Source organism: Nycticebus coucang, chromosome 6 (genome assembly GCF_027406575.1).
Source record: "Nycticebus coucang isolate mNycCou1 chromosome 6, mNycCou1.pri, whole genome shotgun sequence".
In the NCBI taxonomy this organism is placed as follows: domain Eukaryota; kingdom Metazoa; phylum Chordata; class Mammalia; order Primates; family Lorisidae; genus Nycticebus; species Nycticebus coucang.
The window spans coordinates 6611557-6639527 of record NC_069785.1 but is presented as its reverse complement, the minus strand read 5'-3'; the positions used below and the strand labels follow the sequence as shown (position 1 = coordinate 6639527).

Sequence of the window (27971 nt, the reverse complement as noted above, 5' to 3'; positions counted from 1 at the left end):
CAAATAAGATTTTACTAAGATGTTCATTTTTCAACACCCTCTTCATTATATTGCTTCCATTGCCTATGGGCCTTCTGAACAGAAAAATAAAATATTTATAGCACTATGTTTAAAACATGGACTCAAAAAACCACACTGTTTCCACAAAAATATATTTAATAAGCTTGTTGTATAAAATCAAACACTTAACATCTTCAACATTTCATCAATAATTCAAACTCACTGATATCTGAGAGTGCTTTGTATTTTGGAAGATTACCTAAACTAAAAATGTATTTACATATTTACAACTCATGTAAATATAACTGAAGAACTACTTCAACTAATATAGACATTCACAGAATTGTAGAAATTTATAACCTAAGAGTATCATATATTTGTCTACAATCGAATGTACTGTGACAATTAAACAAAAAAGAAAAAAAACTTGGAGGGAAATAATATGGTTTTAAAAGTTCTTTTACAAATGCTTACAAGATAAAAAATAATATAAAACCAATTTTAATGACCAAAATTTCATATTGAATCCCTGATTGTCATTTTTGACGGCTTAGCCCAGCCTGTCAGCAGGTACTGCGCTGCACTGTCAGGACCCCCACGCCGTCCTGGGTACTACTACAGTACAGCAAGACCCCTGCTGAGAGGAGGGAAGTAGTATTACCAACTGTACATGCTACACACACCTTCCCCACACACAGTGAAAGGTCTTACACATATGTGTGCTCCTGGAATTCATTTAAAGGCTATTCACCTTTCCATACCAAAAATACTTTCTCAACATGCTTTAAAAGGGTTCCTTACAGGGAGGAGGGGCACAGCCACATACATTATATATGGAAATTTATCACAAGAAAAGTTCCATCTCCTATTTCATATTTTGAACCATACTATAGCAATATTAAACCATCCCATTCCAGACAATATTCCACACTAAAGCAGTAAACATCTTTTTTTTAAAATACTGCATAGATTGTCAATCTCTTAAAAAAAAAAAAAATGTCCTGCTGCTGTCCGGCGTTAACAAGCAGTGATTTCCTGTTCACCATCTGGTCTGAATGACCCTTCTTGCTGCATTTTTCTCCATCAAGAATATTCAATGCAGTTTCCTAACACAGCATTTGTAAAGTGTTTGCCATGTTCCTCTTAAAATGATAAACTCATTTTTTTGTTCAAGAAAAGCTAATCTATATAACAAAATACATGTAAAATTAGAATTTTATAATTCCCAAAAAGTAAGCTGCCTTTATTAACCAAAGTACTTGTGTGCAGTTTTTTATCTGTGAAAATATTTTAAAGCTTTTATAGAACTTAAATTTTCAAAATATTAACTTAAAAATTTTTGCCATGTTGTTGGGCATACCACTGCTGTCTCTGCTTGCGGTTTTCCAACTCAGAGAGAAGAGCCTGTCTGTATGCTTCATACATTTTAACGATCTGTTCCAGTTCTTTCATGAAGAGCAAATTTAGCATTCCCTGGTATGTATCCAGGTCAGCCAGCTGGAAGAGTTCCCACTTCAGAATGTGGTCATATCTGTTTGAAAACAGTCATACATATGTTCATAACACATATATAAACATATATATAGCAATAAACCAGTCTGTTTTTTCAAATATCAACTTTATTATAATTAAGCAGACCATAAGTTTTAATTAGAAATAACTGAGTTATAAACTGCTATTTAAATGAACTTTTTTTAGGATAAAGGAGAAAACTGCTACTATTACTTCATTTCTACTTAAGTTAAAGAATACCCATTTCTTTTAATTATCAGTTATTCTAACATGAACACTAGACGACTACAAACACTGATCCTAAAACTACAACGATTCTGTAATTCCCGAAGAATACATTCTATACTAAGTTCATCCAAAGTTAATTGTCAAGAACTTAAGAATACTTAAAAGTTTAGACCACACTGTGGCTGCAAATGATAATGCATAAACAGGGCAAAATCATTCGTGTTGTGTAGACAGATCTTTCTGAAGAATGCTGTTTACTACACCAAACAAGGAACCAAACAGAAAAGTCAGTAACAAAGAGGAATGATCATTCACGGGCTAAGTATTCCTGAGGCTGGGTATACAGTATTAGAAAAAAAAAACTCAAGAAGGAAAGAATAAGCTGATTTCAAAATGAGAAAATAAGCAGACTGTAGAATACCTGGCAATGTGGCAAAGGACTCACATAAGATTATATCTCCATGTATCTTGGATAGTGGTAGATCACTCCTAACACAAGGTAATCACTGTACCATGTGCTTTAAAATGTATGATCTCTTATAAACCTCGACAAACAGGTAGCTAAGATTATTATCCCCAGGTTTCAGTAGAGGAAACACACATACATTCAGTAACTTACCCAAGGTCACTCAATAAGTAGGCAACAGAGCCAGAGATCACACTCAGTTTCCCACCTTAGCAATCTTAACCGGTACACTATATACCTACCCCCAGTATTAATGACAGTCGTTCTAAAGTCTCTTAATGTGCAAGGCACTGGTACAAATACTTTAGATGCATTTCTTTATTGAACTTTGAATAACTCTTAAAGTAAACTTTTCATAACCTTAAGAGTTTTTTTTTTTTTTTTTTTTTTGTGGTTTTTGGCCAAGGTTGGGTTTGAACCCGCCACCTCTGGCATATGGGGCCGGCACCGTGCCTTTGAGCCGCAGGCACCGCCCACCTTAAGAGTTATTAAAGGTACTATTACTATCCCCAATTTAAAGAAGACAAAACTATGTTAAACAACCTGCCCAAGGTTACACAGTTAAAAAGTATCAGAGAACTCATACCATCCCATCCCAGAAGTCACAGCCCCCGTGCTGTACTACTTCCTTTGTCTTGCTTTGTCCCACCCAGGTATCTAGGACTTACCGGAGTCCTTATTCTCATCACGAGTACCGTATCACTTATCTACAAGGTAATCTTCTCCTGAGGATGTAACCCTAATAGCAGAGGTCTGCAGAGATGTAAATATTCAATAAATGTTTGAGGTAATATTTCTAATCAATAATTTTCAAACTTATAAGATGTGGTATCCTTTCTCCAAATGAAATTTACTTAAAGAGCAATATTATTAAGAGGAAAACATGGAGCTACTTGGATTAAGCAGTGCAGAGACCCTATTCAGCCTTCCAATCACCCCTCAGAAAACAACTCGTCTGTAAAAACTTACTTCACAGGGGCTCGAGCATAAACCTGAAGCCAGTCAGGAATTTCTGCAGTGTGATATGGATTCGCAGGTACTAGAAGGGACTGATTTCTTTCAGTTTGCTGTGGCTGGTATGTGACAGGAGGTGGCTGATCATACCGAGGTACACTAAGAAAGAAGTGCCATTCATTAGGATAAAAGCCCTGAAATGTAAACATGAAAGTATAAAGAATAATATTTAAGCACCTTCCAGTGTACATCCTGCTCAAGTTGACTTCCTTCTACCACCTACAAGATAAATTTCCTATGGGCCGAGCCTGGTGGCTCACACTTGTCTATAATCCTAGCACTCTGGGAGATGGAAGCGGGTGGATTGCCTAAGCTCAGGAATTTGAGAACAGCTCAAGAATTTGACCCCATCTCTACTAAAAATAGAAAAATTAGCTGGGCATCGTGGTGGGCACGTGTAGTCCCAGCTACTCAGGAGGCTGAGGCAAGAGGATCATTTGAGCCCAAGAGTTTGAGATTAGTGTGAGCTCTGATACTATGATGCTCTACCCAGGGCAAAAGAGGGAGACTCTATCTCAAAAAGAAAAAAGATAATGTCTTATGATAAAAGCCTGAATTTCTTTACTTACCATAAGGAAGTAAAAAAATTCACCCTCACTTGGAAACTGGTATGCTACTAGTGATGGATATAAACCTAAGCTAAATTTTTACATATTTTAAAGAGATTTCTTCTGGCTATTTATTCTATTAAGGAGAGCTTCAAAGAGGTCATAAAAAAAGTTGGAACTAAGTTGTAACCTTCACACAGAAGCTTGAAACCAGAATCATAAATTTCCACAGTAATGAGAAATTAGCTATAAATTGAGAAGCAAATCAATTAATTGTGAAAGTTCTTCATGAACTACAAAAATTCTGTAATAATGTAAGGTTAATGGCCAGGCAACATGGCTCATGCCTGCAATCCTAGTACTCTGGGAGCCTAAGGTGGGTGAATGGCCTGAGCTCAGAAGTTTGAGACCAGCCTGAGCACAAGTGAGACCCCGTCTCTACTAAAAATAGAAAAATTAGCTGGGTGTTGTGGTAGGCAACTCCCAGCTACTCAGGAGGCTGAGGCAAGAGGATGGCTCAAGCTTAGGAGTTTGAAGTTGCTGTAAGCTATCACACCACAGCACTCTACCCAGAGTGTCAAAGTGAGACTGTCTCAACAACAACAAAAAGTAATAATGTAAGGTTAATGAGACAGAAAAGTAAACTCTCAAATCTGCCTATCTGGACCCTGAAGATCTCTGCTACCTGCTGACAACAGCAAGCTGTCAGCACAGTCTGATCCTTTTGGAGGAGGACCACCTCAGCTGTGCAGTCATCCCTGACTGGGTGCCACTCAATGGAATCCCTGGAAAAAACTGATTCTCAAAGTTCAATCAATAAATCCAAATATGAAAAACCATTAAAACAACATAACAATGATAAAGCTTAGGTTTCTAGGTGACAATACTAAAACATATTTTCATAATAATTTTAATGGTTCTGAAAAAACAAAACACAAATGTTCACTAATAACTAAAAATGTATATTACACCAGAAGATACTAAGCAACTTCTATCAATATGCTGATTTTTTTTTTTTTTTTTGGGCCGGGACTGGGTTTGAACCCACCACCTCCGGCATATGGGACCGGCGCCCTACTCCTTCAGCCACAGGCGCCGCCCTATGCTGATGATATTTTACCCATTTTTAATCTTATGGTTCAGTTCTTGAAGCTCAAATGTGGTTAATTTGAAAACTTGTAACTTATTACTAAGCTAATACTAGCTTGTACGTACTTCAACATCCAGTGTGTATTTACACCTACAGCACATGTCAATTTCGATTAAACACATTTCAAGTCCTCAGTGACCACAGGTAACAACTAGCCTCAGCATCAGACCGATCAAGACTAGAAGTCTAGTGACCAACCAGATCTAGTGAGAACCCAATACCGATCAAGAGAGCCCAGGGCAGCACAACTGACGATTGTGGGATGTGTCGTCTAGTCCCAATTTGTGCCGCCTTGTCTGATTAACAGTAAAAAAAAAATGAATAAATAATAAAATAGTGTGTGAAACAGAATACAAACATCAAAATGTTACAATTCAAAAGTATATTTTAGCTTATTAGGAGGTATATCTGTATTATTTACTGAGATTTAAATATAATGGCAGATGTTTTATTTCAATTTCTGGATTTCTTTTTTTTTTTTTTTTTTTTTGTAGAGACAGAGTCTCACTTTATGGCCCTCAGTAGAGTGCCGTGGCCTCACACAGCTCACAACAACCTCCAACTCCTGGGCTTAAGCGATTCTCTTGCCTCAGCCTCCCGAGCAGCTGGGACTACAGGCGCCCGCCACAACGCCCAGCTATTTTTTGGTTGCAGTTTGGCCGGGGCCGGGTTTGAACCCGCCACCCTCGGTATATGGGGCCGGCGCCCTACCAACTGAGCCATAGGAGCCGCCCCAATTTCTGGATTTCTATAATGAAACCATTCTGGCATATTAAACAAATTTCATCATAACAACACTGATCTAATTTCTGAGGCTATTTAAAGAAAAAATAGTAGTTTTTTTTTTTAATGATTAAACTCATTCATTATTAAATTTAATTTTCTAGAGAAAAATACTTAAATTTTGAAAAATTAAGTTTTCCAATCTCAAGCTTTAGGATGCCTTTCTCATAGATGAAAATATGAGTCCAAACTCTAACATTAGGCAAAGTTGAGAATAAAGTCAGTTACCTAGGAGCACAGGGATGCCTGTACTGAGCCTTCTTATTTGTGTGATCTACATAATAAGTTCCAAATTCTGATGACTCAACTCGCTCCCAACCAGGAGGAAGTCCTTCTCGCTCAAGAGGGTGACTCCAATGAGTTGTGTTTGTGTTATGATCTATGTAATATTTTCTCCCTCTCATTGTCCAATCTACAGACCAGCCAGGAGGAAGGGATGAATCTTCAGAACCATGGTTAGCTAAATTTCCTAAAGATGTAGCAGCAACCCTTCCGATACCTGTGAGGAGAAAACAGAAAAGAAACACAATAATTATTCTATGCTAAAAAATATGCAAAATGAGAAAGTTACAAAATTAACAATCCTGATTGTACTCTTTTGTTAAAATTCATAATTATATCATTACAAAGCTTTTCATAAAACTAGCCAGTATTACCATTATTTCATTACAAAAAAGGAGGAACTAGACTTTGAAATTAATAGGCTTTTTTTTTTGGTTTATGCTTCAATTTTTAGGCCATACAAACACTAAACTACAGGTTGAACATCCCTAATCTAAAAATCTAGAATCCAAAATCCAAAAATTTTTGAGAACCAACATGACACCACAAATAGAAAATTCTACACTTGACCCTCATATGAGATCACGTTCAAAACTCTATTTTATGCAAAATTATTTAAAATATTGCATAAAATTACCTCCAGACTACGTGTAGCACATGTATATGAAACATAAATGAATTTCATGTTAGGCTTGGGTCCCATTTCCAAGAAGTATCATTACATAAATGTAAACATACAAAATCTGAAATCCAAATACCTTTTGGCCCCAAGCATTTGGATAAGGAGTAATCAACCTGTACCAGCAAAGCTACTTGAGTGTATACTGCTAAACAAAAGTGAGAGAAAGAAAATTTCACTTCATTCAAGATTCAACATTCCATCCACAAAAAAAGGAAAAGTGAATGTGTAAAACTATTCCCAGTTCATAATTTTTTAAAAATAATCTGGCTGCGCTCTAGAATAATTAGGCAAGCTAAAGGTAGTATAAGGTCAACATACAAAATTAATTAAATATCTGTACACTAACAACCAGCAAGTGGAAACAGAAGTTAATGAAACAATACCACTGATAATAGTACAAAAAAATCAAATATTTACATATAAATCTAACAAGTATGTGTAAGATCAGTTACTGGAAAGTACAAAAACACCAATAAAAGAAATGAGAGTCCTACCGTGTTAATGGATTAGAAGACTCAACACAGCTAAGAAATCAGTACTCCTGACCTGATCTGTCTCTCATCTACCCCTACAGATGCCTGAAACCACAGACAGTACCTAACCCTATGTATGTTTTGTCCTATGCACACATATCTATGACAAAGTTTAATTTGTAAATTAGGCCCAGTAAGAAATTAATAATAATAAAACAGTAACGAGTATAACACACTGTAATAAAAGTTATGTGAACGTGATCTCTCTCTCTAAGTACCTTAATATACTGTACTCACTTACTTTCAGACTACAGTTGTCACGGGATAACTAAACTGTGGAAAAGAAAGCTGTGGATAAGGATAATTTCCACCAAAATTTGAACAGGAGATTTTGTAGATATAGACAGATACTAGGCAAGCAGACAGTTTTTTTGATGTCACTGTTTCTTTAGCAATTTAATACAATTAAGAAAACAGGATAGGCTCAGTGCCTGTAGCACAGTGGTTACGGTGCCAGCCACATACAGGGAAGCTGGCAGGTTCGAACCCGGCCCAGGCAGCTAAACAACGACAACTGCAACAAAAAAACAGTCGGGCGTTGTGGCAGGCACCTGTAGTCCCAGCTACTTGGGAGGCTGAGGCAAGAGAATCGCTTAAGCCCAAGAGTTAGAGGTTGCTGTGAGCTATGACGCCACAGCACTCTACTGAGGGTGACATAGTGAGACTATCTCAAAAAAAAGAAAGAAAAAGAAAATGGGATAGCCTATGTTTATATTTCTATATAGACATATACGATGACTAATTATTAAATGGCATTTTCATTTAATAATAATGGAATAATGGAAAAGTGAACTTTATCATTAATGACTTTCAATTATTTTGATTAAATTTAAATGAGTTTTCTTAATTTTATTTATTATTATTATTACTTTTTTTTAGAGACAGAGTCTCACTTTATCACCCTGAGTAGAGTGCCATGGCATCACAGCTCACAACAACCTCCAGCTCTTGGGCTTAGGTGATTCTCTTACCTCAGTCTCCCAAGAAGCTGGGACTACAGGCGCCCGCCACAATGCCTGGCTATTTTTTGTTGCAGTTTGGCCAGGGCCGGGTTCAACCCAGCGCCCTACTCACTGAGCCACAGGTGCTGCCTGTGTTTTCTTAATTTTAAGAAAATTTTAATTATTGTGAGTGCGTAACAGTTGTGTGCATTTATAGGGTACATATGATATTTTGATACAAGCAGATAATGTGAATTAATCAAATCATGGTAACGGGTATCCATCACTTCAGACATTTATCATTTCTTTGCCTTAGGAACTTTTCACTCTTTTAGTTATTTTGAAGTACACCCCTACTGTTGGTTATCGTCACTTTGTTGCACTATCAGATATAGTTAATTTTAACCATATTTTTGTACCCATTAACTATCTCAACTTTATCCACCCTCCCTACCATTTCCACCATTCTACTCTGTCTCCATGAGGACAATTGTTTTTTATATTTAGCTTCCACATGTAAGTGAGAACATGTGAGATTTGTCCCACTATGCTTGACATGTCACTTAACGTTCTCCAGTTTCATTCATATTGTTGCAAATGGCAGGATTTCATCCTTTTTATGGCTATATAATATTCTGTTGTGTGTATGCACCACAATTTCTTTCTTTCTTTTTTTTTTTTGCAGTTTTTGGCCAGGGCTGGGTTTGAACCCACCACCTCTGGCATATGGGGCCAGAGCCCTACTCCTTTGAGCCACAGGTACCACCCTGCACCACAATTTCTTTAACCATTCAAGTACTGATGGATAATTCAGTTGATTCCAAATCTTGGCTATTATGAACAGTACGGCAATAAACACGGGAGTGCAGCTATCTCTCTGATATACTGAATACTCTTCTTCTGGATATACACCTGGTAGTGGGACTGCTGGGACATATGGCAGTTCTATTTTTTGGGGTTGGTTGTTTGTTTGTTTTATGAGGACAGAGTGTCATTTTCACGCTGGGTAGAGTACTGTGGCATCATAACTCACAGCAACTTCAAATGCTTGGGCTCAAGTGATCCTCTTGCCTCAGCCTCCCAAGTAGCTGGGATTACAGGTGCCTGCCACAACGCCTGGCCTTTTTTTTTTTTTTTGAGACAGAGCTTCAAGCTGTCGCCCTGGGTAGAGTGCCGTAGCATCACAGCAACCTCCAACTCCTGGGCCTCAAGCGATTCTCTTGCCTCCGCCTCCCAAGTAGCTGGGACTACAGGCGCCCACCACAACGCCCGGCTATTTTTTGGTTGCAGCCATCATTGTTGTTTGGCGACCTGGGCTGGATTCAAACCCGCCGCCCCCAGCTCAGGTGTATGTGCCTGGCACCTTAGCCGCTTGAGCCACAGGCGCCAAGCCTCTATGAGATACTTGTGAAAAAAAAATTATTAGGACAGAAAACAATGGTTGCTAGGAACTGGGGGATGGGGGCAGGAGATGACGGACGACACACGGACAAGACAAGGAAATTGTGGGGGATGATGGAAATGTTCTAAATAGTAATGCTAGCATTACATGAATGTGTACATATGTTAAAACTCAGAATTGTGTGTATGAAAAAATATGTTTAATACATTGTCAGTTTAAAAAAAGGAACAATCTATGTAATTTTACTCTCACACGACAACACTAACAGTGTATATACACTAAGTGTATAAATGACACAGAAAGTATCTGTTTAGTTCATAAGTCTATAGGTTAGTGAGAGACGCTGAGCTAAGGTCTTCCTTGTTACCTGGTACTAGTTATCCTTACTGAATCATTACTTGATGCACGTTACCTCCTGCATGAGATAACTTCCAAGATAACTCCCGTATGATGTCCTACTGCGGTCAGACCCCCGTTCCTTCTGACTTAAGCTGCTGTTTTCCTACTCCTAGTTCACTCTGGTGAGCTACACACACCTCCTTGTTGTTCCTCAGCCCTAGAGGATCCTTTCTTCAGCTGTCTCCTTGGCTCACTCTCCTCAACCCTCTTGTCAGATGTCTCAATGAAGTTTACTCTTACTACCTACGGCAACCTATTCCTTCCAAGACTGAACTTACCTTGTTTGATCTTTTTTTTTAGTCACTTTAACCTTGTTAAGTGATTTTACTTTATTGTCTCTCTTATCCATATAAGGAAGATACAGAGGACAGGAATCTTGGTACTGTTCATGAATCTATCTCAAGCCCCTAGAACAGTGCCTACAGAATAGAGCACACTGTGTTCAATAACTAGGCTACAGAAAGGAATACAGTGTGGTACTCACGGAGGAAACACGCACAGATCCATGAACAGAGAACTCGGAAATAGACCATGCAAATATGCCCACCTGGTTTTAGACATACACACACAAAATCTATCCCACCAGTATCACATCTATCATCAGAAAGTATCTACCATCAAAAATTGATTAAAAATTGTTTGAGAAGTCCCCAAAACGAATTCCCACACAGCTATTTAAAAAGAATAGTTTTTTTTAAAAAGAAAGAACTGAGGTAATGCTTATACAATAGAAAGAAATCTAGGCTATATTAAAGTTAAAAAAAAAAACAATTTGCAAGCCAGTATATGCTTAATAACACCTCACTTTGAAAAATATTTATATATCTATTCGTATATGCACATAAATAATCTGGAAAACAAAAATATTGGAGAAATAGGCTCAATGCTCATAGTTTAGTAGTTAGGGCGCTGGCTACACACAGTGGGGCTGGTGGGTTCGAAGGTGGCCTGGGCCTGCTAAACAACAATGACAACTACAACCAAAAAATAGCTGGGTGTTGTGGCGGGTGCCTGTAGTCCCAGCTACTTGGAAGGCTGAGGCAAGAGAATCGTTTAAGCCCAAGAGTTGAGGCTGCTGTGAGCTATGACACCACAGCACTCTATCAAGGGTGACATAGTGAGACTCTATCTCAAAAAAAAAAAAAAATTATGAAGAAATAGTGACATGTTTTTATAAAGTTTGATTTTTTTTTTTTGGAGACAGTCTCACTTTATCGCCCTCAGTAGAGTGCCGTGCCGTCACAGCTCGCAGCAACCTCCAACTCCGGGGCTTAAGCGATTCCCTTGCCTCAGCCTCCCGAGTAGTGGGACTACAGGTGCCTGCCGCAATGCCTGGCTATTTTTTTGTTGCAGTTTGGCCAGGGCTGGGTTTGAACCCACCACCCTTGGTATATGGGGCTGGCGCCCTACCCACTGAGCCAAGGGCGCGCCCAAACTTTGAATTTTTTATAAGCAGGTATGTTTGTGGTAACATTTTTAAAACAACCTGACCCAATATAAAATTAATCCTTGAAACAACATGCATAGACCTGGCAAAAACTAAAGGGTTTGTGGAGTTAAAGTAATGAGAATGAACAATCTGTAAGTCCTCTAGGCATCTAGAAACAATGTACAAAAAAACTGCACTCAATATTCTCCTTTATTCTTAGACTTACTTTGTCTATCTGCCTCCCACATCTTACCAGTTCTGAAATGAGTATGTTTGTTACAGTCAAGAGACAAAATCAATTTGTTAGCAACTAGGCAGCATACACATAGTATTATTGCCTGTGCATGCTTAAACACTGGTCTAGGAAGACAGTTATCTGGTTCATACAATTATAACTCCTGATTATTTGTAATGATTGTATTGAAAATAAAATTTAACATAAATTTGGATCCCTGCCCCTTAAAGGTACAAAGATACAACCATTACGAAAAGTTAGTGTGGCAACAGAAGACTGCTAGTCAACCATAGGCCCTAACTGCCAAATTTAAAATACATCAGGACATTTGAAATAAGTAAGACAGTCATTCCAGTGCAAAATACCTGTCTGTTAAAAATTCCTAGCTGACTTTGAAGAGCTTTTTAAATTATGGTTGGCTGGAAACTACAGCAAAAATGAAAAAAATCAAGTTTAACTTTAAGGAAAGACAAAATAAACAGATTCTTCAAATGTTTTGAAATTATACTGACAATCCTAAATATGCTAAAAAGTCAGGATTCCTTCTCTAGATCAGCAATAGTGTCTACCCATCATATTGCTACGTACACGTAAACAAACAATGACCAAAATTAAAGAAATTTTAAAATGAAGTAAATGCTTCAAACTGAAATTCTAAAACAGGATATATAAGTTTATGTTTATATACAGATTACTGGCAGGTAGTTTAAGAAACTATATTCACTTAAATGCACAATACAAAAAATGGCATATGCTAAGTCATTACAGCATCGTCTGTAGTAAAGGCCAGAAACAAACCAAATGTCTAGAACTGGAAACTAACACAGCCTCTTTGGAAAGAAGTATGGAGAATCTTCCAAGAACTCAAATTAGACCTCCCATTTGACCCCACAAACCCACTACTAGGCTTCTACCCAGAAGAAAAAAAATCATTTTTTCATAAGAATATTTGCACTAGACTGTTTATCACGGTTCAATTAACAATTGTCAAAATGTGGAAACAACCTAAATGCCCACCTATCCAGGAATGGATTAACAAGCTGTGGTACATGTATGCCATGTACTATTCAGTCATTAAAAAAGATGGGAGACTTTACATCTTTTGTATTAACCTGGATTGAGTTGGAACACGTTCTTCTTAGTTAAGTATCACAAGAATGGAGAAGAATCCAATATACTCGATTCTAATATGAAGCCAGCAGATGGTCTGAGGCCCACATTAAGAGAAAAACTCAAATCAACTCAAGGTGGGGGGTGGAGGAATGAGGGAGGGGAGAAAGGGGAGGAAAGTGGGGGGATGAATATGCTCCAACTTAGTGGGCATAATGTTAGGGTATACTCTTGGGGGCAGGACACCACAGCAGAGGCTTTATTTAACAAATCCAAACAATGCAACCTTCACTGTACCCTCAATTAATCTGAAACAACAAAAAGTCCACTACTAGCAGCTTGACTGATTCCACTATTACATGCACAGAACACAGCACTATAGTATGCAGCTATAAAAATGAATGAAGATGATTTCTATTTATTGCCTTGAAGTAATAGTCAAGATATATTACACAAAAAGCAAGACAGAAGAGAGAATGGGGGGGTGGATTTTATATAAATATGTGATCCCTGCCCTCCTGGTATTTATTTACACTCTTGTCTGCGTGACCCATAGTTATGGCAGAAATGATGGTATGTGATTTCTTAAATTAGGAAATACAAGATCCTGCAGCTTCTGTACTGGTCAAGTGCACTGGCTCTCTCTTGAATCCCTTGCTCTGGGGAAAGCCAGACGCTTCTAGAGCAGGGAAAACACAACGTGATTTGTAACATTTCTGTAGTAGCAGAAAGTTAAGGCACTACTCAAAAAAAAAAAAAAAAAGTAAGGGTGGGCAAGTCAAAGGTGCAAAAGGGCTGTCCTAAAAGAGTGCCCAGAGGTCACAGGTGGAACAAGTTGACCTTTTACCCGCAATAGAACTTCAAAATTAGAATAAATCCTCTAAAACCCTGCCACCACTCTGTCAACTAAAATTATTTAATACTCTAAATCCTTTCATTTTTTTTGAGACAGTCTCACTTTGTCATCCTCTGTAGAGTACTATGGCGTCCCAGCTCACAGCAACCTCAAACTCTTAGGCTCAAGAGATTCTCTTACCTCAGCCTCCTTAGTAGTTGGGACTGTAGGTGCCTGCCACAAGGCCCAGCTATTTTTGTTGTTGTTGTTGTTTGTTTAGCAGGCCCAAGCCTGGGTTTGAAGCCCTGGTATACCCGGCTGGCACCCTAACCTCTGAGCTATGGACACGGAGCCTAAATCCTTTATTGCTATTTCAACAATATTCACAGCATCTTTACCAGTAGATTCCATCATACCCTCCTTGCTCACCCGTAAGAACTCATCAGTTCTAGTTCTGTCATTAGATTGAAGCAATCCAGCCATCTTCACGTTATTTCTACCACAACTACTTATTTCTTCCAGGGAAGTCTTTAACCCCTCCCCAAGACATCCAGGAGAGCTAGAATCAATGTCTTCCAAACTCCTATTAATGCTGATATTTTGACCTGCTCCCAAGAATCACCAATGTTCTTAATAGCATCTAGAGTGGTGAATCCTTCCCAGAAGATTTTAAATTTACTTTGCCCAGATCCATCAAAGCAATTGCTATCTATGGCAGTTTTGGCTGCCGTGCCCCGGCACCTTTTTGTTTGTAAAGAACTAGGTTAAGGCATTAAGACAGCTGCATACTTGAGTGTATATTTGGATTATTTGTAATATGCAGTTCTATACCTCAAAAATAATTATCCAACTAAAAAAGTAAATTTCAAGAGTAAAGTACATTTATGTTTTCTTTGTAGTAATAGCTGCTTATTTATAGGAAATTTGCAAAATGTAGAAAAGTAAAAGTACCTATCCACCAGAGGTCCTTTCATATTAGTTATTTCCTTCGTCTTTTTCCACACTAATTTTTTTTTCATTATTGTGGTTATCCTTCGTATAGTTTTGTATCTTTGCTTTTTACTGAGTTTCTTATGTACTTTTCATAAGTAAATTTAATGACTTCATCATCTTCTATTTGGTGCATGTTTGGTGATTAATTAATTTTAAATAAGTTAATGAGGACTTGGCCTATTCTTCAGACACAAGGAAAAGTGGGACATGTCCAAATCAGTGGAACTGGGCCAGAAAGGTGTTTGAGGGGGTAAGGACGAGGGAGAGTCAGACAGGATTAGCATAGCACCTGCCGACAATGGAAGATGCTTACAAAAATAAATTGCTACGGGAGACTTAAGACAGTTTTTGGTACCTGAGGGGAAATAGGAATAACTATGTTTACTATGAATATAGAGTATGTTAGTTTTTGCATGTACCTTTTCAGTCTATTGTAATACTTCCAGAGCTTTAAGTATGTAAGTATGAAGAATTAATAATACCAAATTAAAATCTTATTTTAAAATTCTGATTCAATGAAGAAAATATTGAAGATGATCTGTCGGTATGAACTGTAGCAATTTGACATTATTTTTGTAAGTTTAAAAGCAGCCTTTAAAACAGCTTTCCAATCACAACTTTGAAATATCCTACAAGGGGCGGCGCCTGTGGCTCAGTGAGCAGGGCGCCAGCCCCATATGCCGAGGGTGGCGGGTTCAAACCCAGCCCCAGCCAACCTGCAACAAAAAAAAAAAAAGAAAAAAAAAAAAAAAACAGCCGGGCGTTGTGGCGGGCGCCTGTAGTCCCAGCTACTCGGAAGGCTGAGGCAGGAGAATCGCCTAAGCCCAGGAGTTGGAGGTTGCTGTGAGCTGTGTGACGCCACAGCACTCTACCGAGGGCCATAAAGTGAAACTCTGTCTCTACAAAAAAAAAAAAAAAAAGAAAGAAATATCCAACAAGTTAGCTGGATATTTTTTCAAATTAAAGAATATAATTTTAAAAAGACTGATTTCAGCGCTTGTAGTCCCAGCTACTTGGGAGGCTGAGGCAAAAGAACTGCCTAAGCCCTGGGCGGCTCCTGTGGCTCAAGGAGTAGGGCGCCGGTCCCATATGCCGGAGGTGGCGGGTTCAAACCCAGCCCCGGCCAAAAAAGAAAAAAAAAAGAAGAGCTGGAGGTTGCTTGAGCTGTGACCCCAGGGCACTCTAACGAGGGCACAAAATGAGACTCTGTCTTAAAAAAACAAAACAAAAAAAAAAACTGATTTTGGAGAATAGCCAGGACTTTGTTGTAGTGAGGCAGCAGGATTCTTGAGTTTTCTCACCCTGGATTCTTTAACATCAGATTGCATCAGCTTAAAAAAGGTTGCAGTTATTTGAAGAATCTTTGGTAATAAAATATTCCTCTTCTCTCAAAAAATTTTTAAACGTTGTGCCTTTTTTTTTGAGACAGGGTCTTGCTTTGTTGCCTTCAGCACAGTGCCCTGGTGTCATAGCTCGCAGCAACCTCAAAATCTTGGGCTCAAAGGATTCTCTTGTCTCAGCCTCCCAGGCAGCTGGAACTATAGGCACCCAAGACAATGCCTGGCTATTTTTAAAGATGGGGTCTTGCTCTTGCTCAGGCTGGTCTAGAACCTGTGAGCTCAGGCAATCCACCCGCCTCAGCCTCCCAGAGTGCTGGGATTACAGACGTGAGCCACCGCACCTGGTCTAAAAGTTGTGCATTTATTACAGTAGTTAATAGATTGCCTGAGAAAATAACATTATGTCAGGGCAATATAGATTTAATGTTTTGCCTTCTAGGAAAAAGCAGTACTTTCCTAAAAGAATCTCTTAAGTTGCAGAGAAAGATTAATAATCAATTTTTTTTTTTTTTAGACCAAGTCTCAGAGTCTCACTATGTCACCCTCAGTAGAGTACTATGGCATCACAGCTCACAGCAACCTTAAACTCCTGGGCTTGAGCGAGTCCCTTGCCTCTGCCTCCCAAGTAGGTGGGTCTTGGGAGGCTGAGGCAAGAGAATCTCTTAAGGCGCTACAGGCGTTTGCCACAAGACCCAGCTATTTTTTGTTGCAGTTGTCACCATTGTTTAGCTGGCCCTGGGCCAGGCATAAACCTGCCAGCCTCAGTGTATGTGGCTGGCACCATAACCACTGTGCTATGGGCACCAAGCCTAATAATCAATTTTTAACCAGAATATCTTTTACAGAAGAGAAAAATATGAATGGGAGACAACAGCTGAAAATTTCTTGAATTTATCTTGAAAGACTTGAAAACTTATATTTTCAAGATTTATGTTGGATAGGATTCAAGGAATTTTGGTGAATGGAAAAGAAACTAAAGGAGGACAGGTATGTGCTACAGACAGATGTATTTTCACAAACATTAAATTCTGATTGCTGTTAAACATAAAGGCACGAAAAATTGTTTTGTAATGACTTAATAGCAGTAGTAATTCCTCTTAGTTATTACTTAGATTTTCAGGAAACACCTTATCTCCAGGGTTAACTTCATCTTATTGTATTTAGCAAAAGCACAAAAACAAGTTGTATAATACATTAAAGGGATTTAGGGCCTAGAGAGTTTTGCTGTGGAATCTGACCTTTAATATTCTTGGCTGAAGAACCAGGGAGCCACTTACTGTATGTGCCAAAGGAAGGAGTCCTGCTGTTAACAGGAAGTCTTTAGTGAGAATACTAAAGACAGATTGAATTCCTTTGTTTTGCACTTAAATAATTTAGTTCTATGCAGTTTTAAGTAACAGACTTTTAAAAAAACATTTTTAAATGTTTTAAAGACAACTAAAGAAATCAAGCTATAAAAATCAAACAAAAGTATCAGGCTTTACAAAAAAATACCATATTTGTATTTATTCCAATAATGCGTAAATATTTTGGTAGCCAGAGTCATCTTTTGAGGAGGAGTTAGTAATTTTTGACACACAACTTTATCTGAAATTATTTTGCTGAGGAAGAAAGCAGTTGGCTTGATTTAATACTTATATATCTTTATCAACATCTTGATTATAGCATGGGCTATAATTTTTAGTATCCATTACTATGCACCTTGTGGAACTTTAGTTTCAGATTCCATTTTTTTTCTGTGTAGCCATTACAGAATTTGGAGACCAGAATTTTGAGCTTTATTTGTAAGGGTAGATCTCATAAATACCTGCCTGGTTGTATGAAATCAGGTTTCTTGGAGGCATATCTAGGGAAAGCTTTGTAGAAAGACAAAATAATACTTTGTGTCTGTTGAGAAAAAAGATCTTTTCAAAATATCACCACTCATTGACAGTGCATTGGTTACCCAAGAGCTCTAATGGAGATGTACAAGGAGATTAACGCTGTTTTCATTCCTGCTAACACCAGTATTCATTCTGCAGCCCTCAGTTCAAGGAGTAATACCAACTTTCAAATCTTATGATTTAAGAAATACATTTCGGGCAGCGCCTGCGGCTCAGTCGGTAGGGCGCCGGCCCCATATACCGAGGGTGGCGGGCCCCGGCCAAACTGCAACCAAAAAATAGCCGGGCGTTGTGGCAGGCGCCTGTAGTCCCAGCTACTCGGGAGGCTCAGGCAAGAGAATCGCTTAAGCCCAGGAGTTGGAGGTTGCTGTGAGCTGTGTGAGGCCACGGCACTCTATGGAGGGCCATAAAGTGAGACACTGTCTCTACAAAAAAAAAAAAAAAAAAAGAAATACATTTCAAGGCTGGGCATGGTGGCTCTTGTTGGTGATCCTAGCACTTTGGCAGGCTGAGGCAGGTGAATTGCTGGAGTTCAAGACCAGCTCAAGCAAGAGCAAGATCCTGTCTCTACTAAAAACAGAAAAATTAGCCAGGCCTTGTGGCAGGTACCTGTAGTCCCAGGTACTCGGGAGGTTGAGACAAAAGGATCGCTTGAGCCCAAGAGTTTGAGGTTGCTGTGAGCTATGACGCCACCCCACTCTGCTAAGGTTGGCAGCAAACCACTCATTGTAGCAGTGGTTCTCAACCTTCCTAATGCCTCAATGTATTTTCATTGTTAAAAAGGGGTTGTGACCCACAGGTTGAGAACCGCTGCATTATAGTATTTCCCATACACCTAGAAAATCCTCTCTTCTTCAATCTCCCACCGAGACTCTAATGTCAGATTTCCCAAATTTCCATACTATTTCCAAATACTCTTATCTTTTTTTTTTTTTTTAAGCTGGCCCAGGATGGCATCGAACTCGCCAGCCTCAGTATATGTGGCCAGCACCCTACCCACTGAGCTACAGGCACTGCCCGTATTTCCCAATTTTCAAGACCTGATTTACTTTCTCCCAAACTTAATTCTCATTTTTCTTTGAAAGCATCCTGGATATGTCTTTTCCCTCTCCATTACCACTGGTACCCTGAATTCTCTTTCTCTAGGAATCTATCCTTTCCTAAATACAATACTAATCTTTAAATACTGTTTTCAGAAAATCACTTGTCATTTTTGGAATGTGCAATGGCTTCTGCCTGACTCGAATCTAAGCTTGTTGAACCACAAATCTCCATTCCACTTCACACCTTAATTCTTCAAACCAGGTACAACTACAAAGTCCCTAAATACAGACCATGTCTATTCTAGACTATTCCCAAATTTCCACCTAAAATATCCTTCTTTTGCCCTCTGTTAATCTAAAGGCCAAGCTCAAGGCCCAGTCGAAGTCCCATGTTTCCCATGAATCTCTCTTTTAAGTATTCTAGCAGCCTACAATGATTTCTTTTCTGACTTCCTATTGTACTTACAGTCAGTACTATGAAATATAACAATTATTTTGTAACAACTGCATAGCATGTACATTGGTGTTGTGTCCCCCAAAAAGATATTAGAAGTTCAGAGACCAAGAGGGCCAAAGAAAGCGCCAGACACATAAATGATTAATACTAAATGAAAACGATTTTATCTATAGTCAAAATATGCATGCTCAAAACTGTTTTTAAGTGAGCTGAAGTTACATGAGCTAAAAAGTACATCTGTCTCACATTTATTTTTATCTTATTAAAACTTAAAGCCTACAACTCACTAGGTAGGAAAAAAAAATCAGACAAGAAAAAGTTTAGGGGGCGGCGCCTGTGGCTCAGTTGGTAGGACGCCGGCCCCATATACCGAGGGTGGCGGGTTCAAACCCGGCCCCGGCCAAACTGCAACCAAAAAATAGCCAGGCGTTGTGGCGGGCGCCTGTAGTCCCAGTTGCTCGGGAGGCTGAGGCAAGAGAATCGCTTAAGCCCAGGAGTTGGAGGTTGCTGTGAGCTGTGTGAGGCCACGGCACTCTACCGAGGGCCATAAAGTGAGACTCTGTCTCTACAAAAAAAAATAAAAATAAAAAAAAAAAAGAAAGAAAGAAATCAAATAAAAAAAACATTAAAAAAAAAGAAAAAAGAAAAAGTTTAGGGCGGCGCCTATGACTCAGTGAGTAAGGAACTGGCCCCATACACCAGAGGTGGCGGGTTCAAACCCAGCTCTGGCCAAAAACTGCAAAAAAAAAAAAAAAAGAAAGTAAGTAAAAGTTTAATTTTCAGCTCATTTCATCATGCTTTAGGAATAAAGTAGAACTCTCTACTTCTCTAATCCCTTCTGCTTCTTGTAGAAGTATCCCTAAATCTGAAAATATGAAATACAGCTTTTTGTCCTTAAGGCTAATACAAGCATGTTGTAAAAACAACAACAAAAAGACTGGATCAACACACAATCAACCATTTGACAATGTCTTTTTGACTGACTTGAAAAGAATTATTAAGCTATAAAAACAGTTATGTTCAGAGAGATAGAGTAAGACCTAGCCAAGTAATATAGTTGTTCATGGTATCACCTAAATGCCCAAATCTTCTCATTCTCCTCTCCAGGTTCAACTCCAGCTTCTCTGAAGACCTAATCTTCCCATCCTACCAAAACCTGAACTAAATTCAATCCAACAGTCTAAATAGCTTTGAGATAAGCAGCAGCTTTATGTAACACGAAGTTACTAAAATAAATGCACAAAGAATTCTTTCATTCAGTGTATGTTAACAACTAACTTGCACACCAACTTAAGCAAGAGTAAAATGGAAAAGTGCTTCTTTAGAAGTATTTTTGGCTTCCCAGGAAACCAGGAAAGACCATCTTTATAATCAAGTGCAAATAAATACAAGCTAATATGGTATTTACAATGTTAAGATACCTGAAGCATGCCTCCTCTGATTCTGTGGCATTCTTTGGAAGAGATCGTGGTTATAGTCATAGTATCTGTAGTCTTCATGTGCACGATTTCCATGAGGCCGCCTTCTCTGACCATCAAAAAAACTATCTGAGTAATAATAGCGGGAACCAGAGTCTCCATTTTCAACAGCAAAATTAACTTCTGTTAAAAATGACTGAGAAGAGCCATACTCTCCAGGGACATCTGCTAGACTCCTGGCAAGATAAGAAGGTGCAGATAATCTGTTGCTTTCTCTTCTCATGATTTCATGAGGTGTTCTTTGAATTGGAGTTCTAAGGAAACTCTGGTTTCTTGAAACTACTCCATCTCCAGAACCTGAAAAGGTATTAGAGCTTGAATCTGGAAGACAGATATCAGTTCGTCTCGGAATTGTTGGACCATGCCGGATAAATGAGGGCATGAGATCTATAATAAAACAAAGAATAAAATTACTATTTCAATAAGTAATAAAAAACACTTTTCTAAAGTTGTTTATCTCTTCCATCCCAAAATTTTAAAGATAGTAATTGGGTATTTTCCCACTCAAATGAATTTATAATCTGCATTAATGTGCTATGAGAAAGCTGAGCCAGCATAAAATGATTTTTGCACACTACCATACATAATATGATGAAATGTCAGTAAGAGGAACCATGTATTAATGAAATGCTCATGAACTAACGTACAAAAATAGAAAACAGTCTAACAAATTGACACATAGGTACTGGATATTTAAGATTATAGTTTGTTTTGTTTTCACTTCATTTTAGAAACTGCCAAAAACCCTTCTTCAAGCAAACACAATTTCAAAATTAAAAAAGAACAACATGATGCTACTCTAAAACCTGTAAAGATGGATTCCTTTTAAAAGACATTAAAATTAGTAATTTGTTCTCTCTACTCTTGGAATTACCTAGCACTAGTACAGTAATCAAATGCTGGAAAGCCAAAAATTAGTATGAATATTTACAACAAATATTAAAACATAAAGAACTCTCATTCCAAAGAGGGACACAGATGTTGAATCAGCTAAAAATACTAAGCCTGAAACCAGGGTTCCTTTAAGAAATTAAGTAATTCAAAAATTCAAAAATAGAAGATACTAGAACACTGCCTTTCAGGATATAGTTCTTCTGTATAAAGAACTTGAAAATAGCGGGCAGCACCTGTGGCTCAGTGGGTAGGGCACCGGCCCCATATATGGAGGGTGGCGGGTTCGAACCAGGACCTGGCCAAACTGCAACAAAAAAATAGCTGTTGTAGTGGGCGCCTGTAGTCCCAGCTACTTGGGAGGCTGAAGCAAGAGAGTCACCTAAGCCCAGGAGTTGGAGGTCGCTGTGAGCTGTGACGTCAGAGCACTCTACCAAGGGCGATAAAGTAAGACTATCTCCAAAATAAAAGGGAAAAGAAAATAGCTTAGACATTCCTCATAAGAGAGGAAATACACTTAAAATATATAAAGAAAACTGGATGTGGAGACCACTTTATTAGTTCATTAAGTTAAGATCATTAAGTATAAGTTCATTAAGTATTTGCCTAAAGGTATGGCAAACATATTTCATGATTTTAAGTAATGTTTAATAAACTTTATCCACAGCAAACAGCAAGCTATCATTTAGAAACAGATTAAGATTATGTGTAACTGAAAACTATGCTATTAAAAAAAGGCTTAAAGATCAAATTTTGAGTTACTGACGGACCCATCTGATACATTTTGTTGAAAGCACTGCAAGTATTCCAATAAATCTGGAAGGCTGCCCACGTGGTTATAGTGGAATAATATGGTCTCCACCCCTTTCTGTGTGATCTTGGGCAAACACTAGAAACCTCTATGAACAGCTTTCCCAATGACAATATGAGGTAATGCTTAAATCACAAGGTTACTACCAGCTTCCAAGAAGGAAATTTACACAAAGGGCCCAGCATGCAGTATGAGCACCAAAATAATCAGCTCCTTACCTCACAAATGTCCTGAACTTAGAAAATTAAAAATTCAAGAGATTCAACTCAAAAATTAGCCTCAAGAAACAAAAAGCAGAGAGAGGGAAACACACCCTATTAAAGTTAAAAAAGAAACAACTTTTTGGTAATTTCACTAATATGACAGAAATCATTTCGAGTACTTTGCCCTTTTTGCAACCTCATGAAGACAGCAAATACAAATATAAAATACAAATGAGCTCGGCTCCTCTGCTCAGCGAGCTAAGAGCGATGAGGCTTTCGGGCAGCGGCTACAACCGCTATGGTCTGATTTTCACATAAGTCTGCATCCTCGCAGCAGGACTAAGGAATTCTGCCCCCGGGTTCACACAACTTTCAGCAACGTTTGCAAACAGCAGGCACAAGTCGACTCATCTAGACGAAGAAAAAGCGTCCCAGACTAACCACTTTTTACCCTTCTAGCATTAGGTGATCGGCAGTCTCAGTGTTTCCTAGAGTCTCTCTTTTCCAGCACTCAAAACCCACAACGCTCAGCCAGGAAACTGGGAAGTTTCTTATTTTGGGGGGTGCCCGGGGTGGGGATACTCTATGGGCTTTCAATTAACCAACACCACTCCAGACAAGAAAATTAAAACCCCAACATTTCCCAGTGGCCCCCGCCGCCCGGGCCAGGTGCGCGAGCGCCCGCCCGACACTCACTCCGCAGCAGAGGCGACGTCTCCTTCTTCACGTACTTCCCCTGCACCTCGGCCGGCTTGGACACCTCGTTTTTTGTTTTCTTTCGGGACAGCATCCTTCTCTCCACGAGGCCGAGACCGCGCCAAGCAGCCTCCCTAGGGCTCCGCACCGGGCGCCGACTGTCTCCGCCGCCACCTCCGCCGGCGCCGCCGTCTCCTTCCCGCCCGAGCCGCCGCCGCCGCCTGTCCGGAGCCCGGGGTCGCCCGCAGGGACTGCCGCATGTTCGGGGCGCTAAGCGCGCCGGCCGCCGCTCAGTCGCTTGCCAGTCCCTTCCGGGAAGTCTGCGCGCTCCGCGAAGCTGCCCGGGGACACGGTGAGGAGAGGCCGGGGACGACGGGCCAGGGCCATGGTCCCCGCGGGCCGCCTGGTAACCGCTACCGCCGCCGCCGCCGCCGCCTACGTCCCGTAAACTTTCCCCGCGGTCGCCGGGAATTCTGGGAGCCTCGACGCACTCGCCGCGGCGCCCCGCCCCCAACTCCCCTCGCCCCGCCCCCGGCCCCGGGCGCGGCCCGACCCGCGGGACCCGGCGTAACCGGCCTCCCGGCGGTTCGCTCGTCTGCGGCGAGAAGCGGGTCTCGCGAACACAGACGACGAAGGACGAGGCCGGCGGAGCCCCATTTTTTCCTCGGGACCCAACGAGAGGCGGGGACCCCTATCCCGACGCTGTTCCCGGAATGGTCATTGAGTGAGGACCTCCTTCTTGGAGTTTCCTGGGTTGGTAAACTCAGGTCCCTAAAAAAATGCAGAATGCCGCTCATGTTGAAGGACTAAGACTCTCCAGCTGCGGCTGCACCAAACCATCTGGGTGCCTCTTCTGTTAAAAGCATTAATCCCGGGCGGCGCCTGTGGCTCAGCCAGTAAGGCGCTGGCCCCATATACCGAGGGTGGCGGGTTCAAACCCGGCCCCGGCCAAACTGCAACCAAAAAATAGCCGGGCGTTGTGGCGGGCGCCTGTAGTCCCAGCTACTCGGGAGGCTGAGGCAAGAGAATCGCTTAAGCCCAGGAGTTGGAGGTTGCTGTGAGCTGTGTGAGGCCACGGCACTCTACTGAGGGCCATAAAGTGAGACTCTGTCTCTACAAAAAAAAACAAAAAAAAAGCATTAATCCCATTCCATACTAATTAAACAGAACAGTGGAACGTCGGTAAGGTGACCACCCGAGGGACTGTAACACACTGGTCAGCATACAGAGGTGGTCGCCACAAGGAGCTAGGCCTGCTGTACTGATATTTATGTGTGGTGCATGTCCAACCTATGAAAATTAGGTCAGCTTAAGGAGGAGGTCAGTGTAGGGAGATGGTCAGCTATGGAGGTGCCACTGTATTAATTGATCCTCACCTGTGTGCCAAGGAGTGGGTCTTTCTGATGGAGGAAAAAAACAAAATGGAGTTTCTACTACCTCTATAAGAGAAATTTCTTGTTGGTGTAATTATTTTGTTTCATCATTATTATCATTGCTCTATTTAATAACCACGTATTTCCTCTTGGAGTTACATATTACAGTCTTAGAATTTGGAGGACTTTGAGAACGAAAGGTCAGGACTGGAATTTTCTTAAATAGTAGACCCTACTTCCTTCTGTCTAAATTACCAGGGCTGCCAAACTACAGGATAACTTTTGGAAACTGTGATAGAATTGATTTCCTAGTGACCAAATTTAGCCTTTAATAATGGAGAATGCTTTCCCTGAGATGTAAAACATCTCAGAAGAGGTCTAAAACAGTATGTTGCCTCAAAGGAGTAGGGTGCTGGCCCCATATGCCAGAGGTGGCAGGTTCAAACCCAGCCCTGGCCACAAGCTGCAAACAACAACAACAACAAAAAACAAACAGTATGTTGCAATTAACAAAGGGCATAGAATATTTTACTACACTATTAAGATGGTCAAATTTTGTTTTGCCATGAACAAACAAATGAGACACATTGTCTGTGTCTGTAGCTCTGTGTGACTTTATGTTCCCTTGGTACAGATCTCCCGCAATTCAGTCAATAACCAATAAATACCAATTGAGCATCCATTATGCTAGACTCTGTTCTAGGTGCTTGTGATAGAGCAGTAAACAAAAAAAATCCCCACTGTCATGGGAAACAGACAAGAAGAAAAATAAGCAAAACATGAGGTGACATTGAAGTTAAGTGACAAAGTGGGGAAATTGGCCGTGCAGCTGTTTGGAGAAAGAGTATTCCAGGCAGAAAGAACCTGCTAGTGGCCATGCTTTTGTGGGATTGGACGAGGTGAGAGGCTCATGTACTGGAGTACATGGGGAGAGGCCAGTAAGAAATGAAGTTAGGTAACAACAACAGTGAAGGCACACAGGGCTTTAGGAGGTCAGTGTAAGGAAAGTCACTTTGAGGTGAGGTGTGATATGATCTGACTTAATGATTTGGTAGGATTGCTTTGTGTTTAAGAGTACGCTACTTGGGGATAAGGACCCAACAGAGGCATCAGTCATAAGCTGCTGCTGGCTTGGACCTATATAATAGCAGCAACGATTATTAAGTGGTTGTACTTTGGACATATTTTAAAGAGAGAGGCAGTAGGGTTCGCTGACAGATTGAATATGTGAGATTAATCAAGAAATCAAGGGTCACTCCCTTGTGCATGTAAATCATAGCAGTGAATAGAATGGAGCTCAATGGAAGCAGATTGTACTCCTGAGAGTAATATTAAGAAAGTAGTTACTTTCAGAAATAAGAACTAGTACTCAAGTGTCGGCAGTGGGAATAGAGAAGGAGTGATGAGACAGAAATGACAAGACAATTGGGTTTTGTTATTGAAGGGGTTTGAAGGGGGGATGTGAAGAGGGGAAGGGAGAGGCAGGAAGTGCCAGGTTCCCACCTAGAGTTCACTGCAGAAGAGAACAAAAGGATATGGTGCCCTGTTAGAGCTGACTCTTCACACCTGGAGTTTTCCCAGAGACTGAAATAGAAGATGCCTTTCACATACACAGAGGAAAGAATAAGAGTTTTCTAGGTTTTTGTTGTTTTTTTTTTTTTGAGACAGAGTCTCACTATGTCGCCCTGGGTAGAGTGCTGTGGCATCACAGCTCATGGCAACCTCAAACTCTTGGGCTTAAGCAATTCTTTTGCTTCAGCCTCCCAAGTAGCTAGGACCACAGGCACCCACCACAATACCTGGCTAGTTTTTGGTTGCAGTTGTCACTGTTGTTTAGCAGGCCGGGGCTGTGCTCAAACCCACCAGCTTTGGTGTATGTAGCTGGCATCCTAACCACTGAGCTATGGGTGCCAAGCCAAGAATTTTATAGTTGAAAAAGAATTTCGAGATGCCCTTGGCTCACTTCATTTTAATCAACATGAAAACAAAACCAGACAAATGAAGTGTTTTGCCTCTCCTCCAATTACATTCCTGGGTAGTAGCAGACTAGCACCGGAACTGGATTTTTCAATTTCTATTTGGGGCCTTTTTCTGCTTCAGCCCATTAAGAATCCCACTAACATGAGTTCGGACTGTTTCTGACACAGTTGTTTTGAAAGCCATCCATGTTCCCTACAGAGTACTCCCATTTTCAATGCTATTTTAATTCTTTGAAATTGCAGCAGAGACAAAGCCTTAATTAGGTGCTTTCTTTAAGACATACAATTTGCCTTTTTATCAAGGAGGGTGCTTTTCAGAATCAGCAATCTGTAGGCTGCATCAACAGTAGCAATGTACAACAAATATGTGAACTTTGACTCTAAATCCTAAATGCAGAGGCTTTGAATTCACATCAGTTTTCTAGAAATTCCTGGACTTCTGGGAATTTTTATTAAGGAATTCAGATTTTGCAACTATAATTCTCCAGACATTGCCTTTGATAATGCTAATACTGTATTACATAGTAAAGATATTTTTCCCCTTGCAGTTACATTCTCTGTGGAGAAAACCAGCAATTAGGAAGCTATTCATGTCCTAACAATTATTATTTTATTAATTTAGCATTAAAGTTTCTTTTAGAGGAGGTAAAAAGTGAGATCCTGGGATAACCTCATGGCTCTCTGGACTCAGTTTTCTCATCTGAAAAGGAAGAAATGAACCATTTGATTTCTAAAATATCTTTCAGCACTGAAGTTTTGTGCCACATAGGCAAAGGAAATATGCAAAAATAAAAACAGTTACACTTGTAGAATAATAGGCACATTGGCAATCTTTTCTTTAAAAAAATGGGTTTTGTTATGTTTTGGTTTTTTAAGTTTTTATTTTTAATTATATTGGGTGCAGAGTAGTTGTGTATCTTTATAGGATACATGTGATGTTTTGATACAGGCATACAATGTGAATTCATCAAATTAGGGTAATTTGATATCCATCATTCCGGGCATGTGTCACTTCTTTGTGTTAGAAACATTCCAATTCCACTCTTTTAGTTATTTTAAAGGATACCCTAACTTGTTGATTACAGTCACTGTTGTCCTATCAGACATCGTTTATTCTAACTATATTTTTGCACCCACCTCTATTTTTGTGAACCATCTTCCCTTCATCCCCTCCGCATCCACTTCCCAGCCTCCGGTAGCCGTCATCCTACTCCATCTCCATGACATCAATTATTTTTAATATTTAGCGCCCACAAAAAAATTGTTTCCATTCCA

General features: G+C 39.9%; 1 protein-coding gene across 1 annotated transcript; it reads right to left on the bottom strand.

The window, feature by feature from the left end:
• Positions 1–991: 991 nt before the first annotated feature.
• Positions 992–23813, bottom strand: SAV1 (salvador family WW domain containing protein 1). Its single transcript, XM_053593180.1, has 5 exons — positions 23345–23813; positions 20687–21130; positions 5930–6200; positions 3176–3319; positions 992–1531 (listed from the first exon to the last, which is right to left on the bottom strand). Exons 1-5 carry the CDS (start codon positions 23436–23438, stop codon positions 1330–1332), a joined length of 1155 nt encoding a protein of 384 aa, XP_053449155.1. The 5' UTR covers positions 23439–23813; the 3' UTR covers positions 992–1329.
• Positions 23814–27971: the final 4158 nt, after the last annotated feature.

Coding starts and splice junctions, on each gene's coding strand:
- SAV1 (XM_053593180.1), bottom strand. CDS start 23,438: ATGCTGTCCCGAAAGAAAACAAAAAACGAGGTGTCCAAGCCGGCCGAG. Junction 21,131..23,344: donor GACGTCGCCTCTGCTGCGGA/GTGAGTGTCGGG, acceptor GTTTTATTATAG/ATCTCATGCCCTCATTTATC. Junction 6,201..20,686: donor TCAGAGGAGGCATGCTTCAG/GTATCTTAACAT, acceptor TTCTCCTCACAG/GTATCGGAAGGGTTGCTGCT.